Below are 8,658 nucleotides of genomic sequence, written 5' to 3'. Positions count from 1 at the left end.
AATGCCATTGTAGGACACGTTTACTTTCTCATTCCCTTCAGCGTCCTTTGTCCATTGCCAGAAGGCAGACACGGGCTCGCCGAGACAGAAATCGGTGGGGAAGACGATAGTGATGGCTTCGTTGACTGCGTACGAGTCGAATAGGCTTCCTCTATAGACGTACATCTAGCAAAGGTGTCAATTCGGAAATCCTTCTTTTTGAGACTATGGAGACGCGCCTTTGGATCAAAGCAGTATCAGAGAAATCGTGTTGTATCGAGGACTGGATAATGCATTGCTTAGAATCCAACTTGATATATATATGTGTGTTGGATTCGGACCTTTCCGAACCATTTATCGGTCAATCGTCAAGCAGTCACAAGTCTGGCCAAATGAACACGCAGTGTGTGCCGTCTGAGCTTCATTCTGCGTGTCAAGATTTCACAGAATCAGTGATTCAGCCGGGTCTCACCAAAATAACCTATCACTGCGGTGATGAGAACGTATTGCCAAATACGCAGTCTTCTGGAGAATACTCTGTGTATATCGTGATCGACCAACCACTTTTGAGATCCACTATCAAACCATCGCCCTGTATCGATCCAGTCAGATTGCGATAGAATCCTCCTATGGTTAGCCTCGAACTGTGGAAGCACTGTCAGCTCGACATGAGAAAAAACAGGACAGACCGTACAATCCATTGTATCATGGAGCTCGAGTTTCTCTCCAAGTGTATCACCGATGGTTTCCGTCCCTGCATTAACTTTCCAGCGTAAATGATATGATTTCTGCCTACCAGACGGGAGGGGCGTCAACGGGTCTACAGCCTACAATTATGGATGGATTCGTGAGGATGAATCATAGAATTCATCAGCTTGACATCTTATTTGAGACAGTACACGCAACAGATCCTTGACCTCGTTCCGCAAGGATGAGGTATAGATCGTTTCTATTATGATTTTTCATATATTCTAAAACAGCTTCATTGCAATCAGAACTTTGAGCTACACCCTACAGAAATAGAGCCACCCACAGATCGTATCTAATCGCGTATTCTGATAATCCATAGAAACGCCAATAATGAATTCCAAAGTATTCTGAATGAACCGACATCAGTTTGAAGAAACTAACACAGCATCACGGACGCACCTAGTAATACCTGAATCTCCGGCAAAGAAAACGCAGAAACGGAGATACAATGAGCTGCAGGAAAGGAAATCTTCTGGGCCCAGCCTTCATATTGAACACGACGCATCACCCGAGCGACACACCCTGATGTTAGCATCACCCGCGAATGTCGAGCCCACCCGTCCCGATGATGAAAATATGAAGCTCGTCTCTAAGATTAAGGACACAATGCTTCGAAGCACGTTCTTGGAGTTCGTGGTTGGTACCCGCGTCCTAGCGTGCCTACCCCAATAACCTTGTTATTGCAAGGCTCTCGTGTGTCTAGATCCTTTTGTTCTCTCGCGTCTTCCCTCATGGCATACAGCTTGTTTCCCCATACAAGATGTCACGCACGGGACGGTGGATGAGAGGAGTGGTTGTGCACGTGCGAGGGAAAGAGGGTTCGGCGATCAGTAAGTGTAGGGGAGTGCATGCATGCTCAGTCTTCCTCGGCGTCGACATCACGCTCGCCGGAAGATGATACATCGTCTTGGGCCAAAATTCGGCATCCTACACGCTGGCATCTCCTTCCCAGGACGACCCCTCGGCAGATAACTTTGTTCCTTGCCCAGTGAGAGCTTCTCAGATATCGATAACGAGACTGGAGAAGGGAGCAACGGCCGTCGTGCGGGGGTGTAAGGGATATGAAGATGGAGGCAGGGAAAGGACACGATCAGAGATCTGTGCACATCCTCCCCTGCAAAACCATCCCGGTGAGGTCGACGGGGGCCGAGAGGATCGGCGGGGGAGTCAATGATCTGGATGCGAGTGCACGAAAAATGAACAATAAAACTAGCATACACATAAGATACAAGACGATAATGGTGTATGAGAATATAAACTCACTGGAGTCAAGTTGACATGTTACACGCATCTCCCGTTCATCCACCATTCACAGCTTGCAAACGATATACTCTTCCTATGGAGGATGGATGCCACTCACCGTGGGGGCATCAGTCTCGGACAAAACGGGCTTGCATGCTATCGGTATCGACATAAGCTGAAAATATACTGAAATCAATAAAAAATACACGGAAGAAAGGAGGACGGAGCATACCAGGCAGGGGAAGGCCATCCTCAGTGATTTGACATTGACCTAAATCTTCGGAATCGTGTTTGAACGAGGCAGCTGTCAGAGGCGAGTGAGATGGAAGAAGCATGAAGAGAGCTACCTGCACAGCCATGCCTTCGGCAAACACTCTAGTCCCAATTCGGAACTCAACGCCCTTCCTCGACTTGCACCGTGTAACAAGCCCTACTACCTCTCACATTCATAGTGAGAGGCAGCGGATATGATAAAGATATGTGTCGTCTAACAGGGGATGGAATATTGGAGGAGCATAATGACAGCGGAATGTGACGGTAAGTGGGAACCAAGTATTATGCATTCCGAAGCTTTATAGTCTCGTGACCGCCATTTCCGGACAAGGGCCCGCGGCGGCGCCGGCGACAAAGTCCTTACTGGAGGGACACTCAGCCATGTACACAATACCTAGTTTCAATGTTCAATCATTTCCGAACTCGGTTCATTTCTTTACTAAGGCAACACTACAAAACTGTATAAATGACCTGGTAGTATTTGGGAGAGCGAGTGGGGTAGGTACAGTAAGATACAGTTTCACGAGACAAGCACCTCTTTGTTCCAGTTGAGATTCCAATGTCTAGCAGACCGGAAGTTAGGAGGGTCGCGACAACAACACTATGCAAGGTATTAGTATCTGCAGCTTACCTGGACATTACACCCCGATTTCCGTGGACTTCCAGGAATTGCAGTGAAATCCCATGTACATTGATTTGCATTCATTTACATTACTGTACAATGATGTACATGACTGTGCATGGCCTTATCCGTACCTGATGACACCTTTGCCTATGCCGATAAAGCATCGCCTCCGTGCCTTTTACCATCATACCAAATCACCGCCCATGAAATGCCATGCAAAAACCTTCCCAAATGACTTTCGTGTACATTTGTGTACTTCCATGTACTTCAATGTACTTCCATGTACACTTGTCACGTTCTATCACGCTCTCTCGATCAGTAGGTCCAGAAGCCCATGTCTACCGCACTTTCAGGTCCCCTCTCCTGTATCCCCTGTTTCAGCCATTTGTCCCCATTCGCTACCCTCCTGCACGAAATCTCTTAAATCAGTTGTTTCCACTCCCCCTGGCTGACAATGCACCATGTTGGATAGTAGCCGCTCTCAAGAACAGACTTTGGAGGACCAAGCCAACGAAGGCGCTGCAGCAGTCGACTTTGAACAGGACAGACAGCCACCACAGATGAACGTGGTGACCATTGTGGGTATGTTACCAACCTTGTTTGCTGGGGAGTAGCAGGGCTGACTGGCTGATCTCATTGATTTTCAATTCCGTAGGACAAAGAAGCCCCAATCATGGTGCCGGCAGCAACCTCTCGATGCAGTGGGCGATCTCGCTCTGTGACATGCTTTGCGTCAGGGCATCGCAAAATGCCACCCATGTTAGGAGTCGTTGGCTAGTTTCGAACGTGGTGGTGGAGAGAGCATGGGCTGCCATAGGGGAATTGGTTAGAAGTCATCCCAACCCCAACGCGGTGGTACAGCAGTCCGCTTGGAGGATTGATCCCTATTCGCGCATGATCTTGAACGCCCGAACCATGTCGACCCCAGCAACAGTACGAGGCAATTGGGGGGAGCAGGTCGGAAAGCAGGATACAAGCGAAGGCATACACAATTCGATCGAGGCGCACAAAAGCGCATCTGAATAGTGGCGAACATTGCCATGAGACGTTACATGCCGCAACTGGCCATAGCTAATAGTAGACTGTAGTAGAAAGTAGCCACGTGTCATGCCGACTTTGGCATGACATGTCATGCAACGTCACTGAAATACTGGTTGCGATTCGACTCCCGCCTTGCATCGTGCCGTGACAGTAATGTCGGCCGTGTTTCCGCCTGGACGTTGTGGTTGGCGGCTGTGTTGTAGACTCCACCCTGGTACTCCACCTGCCCCGGCACACTGTCGCGCAGCCTGTCAACATGGGGCTGTCATCCAGATCACAGATACGAGAAGATACAATGCTGCATGAATATTGAGGCACAAGATATGAAATCGATGTGAAAATCGTGGACGAGGCGGGAATGCATATTTAAATGCCAGGAACGAAATTGGTAGTGAATACCCATCCTCTGAAGTGCAGAGGTGCATCGTAACAGTCTCAATGCAACAGCTTCTGCTTGGCGAAGTAACACGCTCTGGTAGGACTATCTGGGCGACAGCGAGGCTGCATGACTTAGGTACGGCGACTCATCTTCCCTTGTTGAACAGTGGGCTAATGGGATGTGACTGAGCAGATGCAACAGCATTGTGGGCCAGTGATCCTCCCAGTTCGGATTATGATCCCAGCATGCACCCCGACCCCGACGATAGCAGTGAAATCGGTCAGAATGAGGGAGATTATACCGCAGATGGCAGTCCTTCTGTTGGGCATGATTTGGACGCGAGTGTGAGCAGGGATTCAGGTTGGTCTCGAGCCTTCAAGGCTGCGTTCGAAGCTTTTGTTGACAAGGAGCCCCCTCAGATCAAGTAGTAGGGGCAGGTTAGCAATTCTGTGTGTGGGTTAGGGTGTGAATCTAGGAGGATCTGACTTTATGATATCAGGTTCAGTCGGCTATGTGAACAACGATATTGCAGATCCACAGGAGGCGGAACTGGCTATTGAGCCAGAAACACTAGGTGCATAAGATTCCTAATCTGCGGGTGGTATTTGTTGTTAACACCCTGCTTACAGACTTGTCAACGCTGTTCAATGGGCTGCGTGAGCATTCTCCTCCCAAGCCTGATGAGAGCTTGGATCCGGATGAGGTTCCGCACGAGCAAAGCCGACCTGGGGAGGCAACAACGACGTTGACGACCATGGAAGGCGTTGTAGCTGGAGAGGCTGGGGGGATGTCATTAGGTGTGTTGTGCTAGTGCTCTGTCATAACTTTGTATGCTGAGCAATAGAGGCATTTTGCCAGACCTGGCCAATTTATTTGCGCAGCTGCGAGATAACACCATTTTCCAGGACTCTTTTGCAACTGGTACCAACTTACAATCGGAGACTCAGCTCACGACGTCCTTGCCGCTGTTCACAGAAAGCTCATCCATGCCGCAATCACCTTGCAATGCTATGGCAATTGATAACGATGCGCTTGATGATATGCCTTTGCCATCATCCGACGATGAGATGGAAGATCAAGATGTCTACGACGAATTCCTACCAGAGGCATTCCCAAACCAACGCATTCGAAGGACGATGTGAGTGGAACTGTCACTTGGCCATGCGTGGGATGGACTAACATGCTCTCTACCTCAGATTTGCAGAGGTGACTGTTTTCGTCAGGTACGAATCGTTGGATAGACGTACCGGTGTCTATGTCGAACAGGGGCTGTACATTAATGTGACAGATGACCCTGTCAATCCCACAGTGAGCATCAGTGCATGTGACTTCATCGATCTTTGTCTTGCTTTTAAGGTGGATTTCAGAGGGACTGCTGGAGTGCTGTCGCACTCTGGAAAACCGTACGGGACGTCTGGTAGATCGAGTGCTGAGAGACCAGTTGCCGTACATTGTTGGGACCAACAATAAACCACTCTCGCTCACTGCTGTGCAGGCGACAGTGGCGGGACAAATGTCGTATCAAGAACTTGGTCGACTGGACAAGATCTTAGATTCAAGCTTGGACAACCTCCACACACTTCCTTGTTTAGATTGTCCTGAGAAAGAGCAAGTCGACGCTGCTGCGGCGACACGCAGCAGAGTGGAGAGCCTGCCGTGCTATGTAATCTATCTGACTTCACCTGTAAGTGTGCGGTGTTCTGGTGGGCTGGGAGACAGCAGTTCTAACAGATCTTTCTCAGGAATGGGATAGTACAGGAAACCTTGAGTCAGGTGCAGCATCTGCTTCAGTGCCTGCGTCTTCATCCACAGGCTCAAGGTCCAAGGAAGTTACTGTTTGTCAACGAGCAGTGTGTGGCATGTGAATCAGATTGACCTGTGCTCAAGTGTCTTTCATTTAGCTGACTCCCTGGATTGCAGTGCGCAGTCGGGAGGAAGATTGGCCACGGTGGGACACCATGTTTCCGACAATGATAGATGTCTTGGTTACTCTGAGAATGAAGAACTGGAATTCGATGTATAAGCGTTTTGCAGCAGTTCAGGTGGTTGTTGCCATCTTGGAAAAGTTAGGGCTGGTGGTGCATGGTTGGGGGTGCAACAACAGCCTCATCCCTGTGCAGACTTGGCTGCTCGATAGGATGTCGAGCCGTCCGGCACGATATCTCCATGTCGAGTGGAGGACTTTCCAAAATTGGGTTTCAGCACTATGGAACGATTTGGAGCTGGTGTATTGGCATCTGGTGAAACGTGTCACAGATAACTTGCCTCTCAGTGTGGACAGCGGTCAAGTGTATGACCGATTGAGAGTGTGGTATACGCTTCCTCTGGCAGATGCGATGACCGGCGTGTATACCCCAACAGATCAGGAATTGCTGGTGCTTAAGGATATGACACCGTATGAGAGTTGGACTGCGCTGATTGCTGCGCAAAGAGTGGAGGCTAGGAATGCCTCTTCTGGAAGTGGGAGGGGTACAGTAGCGCCTTAGAAGAGTTAGTTAGAGAATATATGCCACAAACAGAGAATCATTAGTTTAAATTTTGTTATCTGCTCCCTAGTCAGTCCAGGAGGAACATGGAACAGCAGTAAAGACGACCTTTTTCTGCCAATTAAATTTTGCTGGGTTCAAGCACCTCTCTCCAGCTAGGTCGCGTATCGTACGTCGGGAAATGGGGAACAGGGGGCGTACATTGGTTGAGGAACAACAACCGACATCGACCTTCCGCATACGTCAGTATCTTGTGAAAATAACTAACCTCCATATTATCCAGGTTGTCGGACGTCGATACGTCGAGTTATAGCAACATCCACTACTGTTTGTGAACCTTCATAAAGCACAAGGCTACGCATATTAAATTACCATGAGCAACAGATTAAAGACCAAGGTACCTAACACTTACTTTCGCTTGCCAGTAGGTGATGCATATAGTCAACGCTAGGTATCAACTATTAGAATGTAAGAAGTCAGCATCAATACATGGCACAAAGAACTAACCTCCATGTAATCCAGCTTGCCGAACGTCGCTGATACATCGTGTGTCAGCATAAACAACGTACATGTGGCCGGTGAGCAAGGACACCTAGTGTAAAGGCAATGTAGACGAGGTAGACAAAATATCAACAACGGCGGGGATTGTGGCAGGTATGCAGAGGGGTGGTAAGTACTTCTCATCGACTCACTTTGGTGTTGAGACGACATGTCATCGTCCGATGTGTGCAAGGACACGGAAGGGCAGTGGACAATGTTTTTTGAAGGCAGTAGCAAGTCTGGCCCACCGAACTGGGACTCGCTTCCATCAATCACAAGAGAAGCACAGCCTATGCCGGCGGGAATCAAGAAGCACCCTGCCTCTCTCCCGTACCCTTCTCTTCCTCGCCATACCCCAATCCAATATGCACGGCGCATTCATGTTCTAACGGCGCATTCACATTCTAACGGCACTAGTACTCCCCAGCCAACCTCCAATCCACCGCATACTGCACGTCAGAAGCTCCCCGCCTTTCTACCCTATCCTTCCCTTGCTCTCTGCACCTAGTTCATTCCCCCTCCTCCCATGTCGACTTCCAACGTGCGAAGCACGGTCAAATGGGGATCTAGTGGCGCTGATACTCCACAGCTAACCTCTAATCCACCCCATCTTGCGCCTCAACCCCTCAGCAGAGACAAGCCATTACCATCATTACCGCCTCGACCAGACATTCAGCGAGCGGCGGCTCTTCAGCACACTCTTGAACCCCAACGCAACGTCCTGCACCCGTCGTTCCATCAACCACCCCTCACTGTCGAAAACAAAGTCCATCTTCTCCGCGCTGGCAAATACCATCGATGAGTCAACCTGCCAGGCGTAGGCAGACCCAACAGAATTTCTCTACCTCCACCATACTCCCCCCTTGACCCTCATCCAGCCACCCCACCTGTCGTACATTTGCCTCCCCAACTCGTCGACAATCCCAACAAACGTCGGGCACAGATGCGTGCTGGCGGGACCGGCCTTACAGACACCAACGTCGGTGCTCTCAATGACTCGCCGAACATGGCATCCCGCTACAGAGACACTCGTACAGGCCGTGTCAGGAAATTTTTCACCACCTGCAGGCTCTGGCTCAAGGGCCATTGTCGTAACTAGCACCCAACGTCATCCTATTAGAAGGTTTGGTCGCCTACAAACTCCCTGTGTCATCCTAACCATTTTTCTGCAGATTGTATAGTTGCTGCTGACTACTCTCCATGCTCTTGCTAGCATTGACTCCCTGTGTAACTTCCACTTCTTGCTACCTCAAACCTTTCTTGATGTTGTCCTGATGCTTTTGTTGCACTTACTATATCTCATGCTTATTTACAGCCATCCTGTTCACCTGTAGTATATTCGC

The 8,658-nt window shown here is 49.4% G+C and overlaps 1 protein-coding gene across 1 annotated transcript; it reads left to right on the top strand.

Annotated features, from left to right (window-relative positions):
- Positions 1–4,479: 4,479 nt before the first annotated feature.
- EV420DRAFT_1702740 (uncharacterized protein) lies at positions 4,480–6,775 on the top strand (the record flags this gene model as incomplete). The annotated part of the gene is made up of 9 exons (XM_060479514.1): positions 4,480–4,649; positions 4,789–4,863; positions 4,919–5,086; positions 5,148–5,427; positions 5,513–5,597; positions 5,646–5,735; positions 5,785–5,973; positions 6,032–6,139; positions 6,191–6,775. The coding sequence occupies exons 1-9, from the start codon at positions 4,535–4,537 to the stop codon at positions 6,773–6,775; spliced, it is 1,695 nt and encodes a 564-aa protein (XP_060321361.1). The 5' UTR covers positions 4,480–4,534.
- Between the last annotated feature and the right edge of the window lie 1,883 nt (positions 6,776–8,658).

This window comes from Desarmillaria tabescens (assembly GCF_030435595.1).
Source record: "Desarmillaria tabescens strain CCBAS 213 chromosome Unknown EV420scaffold_329, whole genome shotgun sequence".
Classification (NCBI taxonomy): Eukaryota; Fungi; Basidiomycota; class Agaricomycetes; order Agaricales; family Physalacriaceae; genus Desarmillaria; species Desarmillaria tabescens.
Note: the sequence above shows the minus strand (reverse complement) of the source record. Positions and strands in the feature narration are given on the sequence as shown.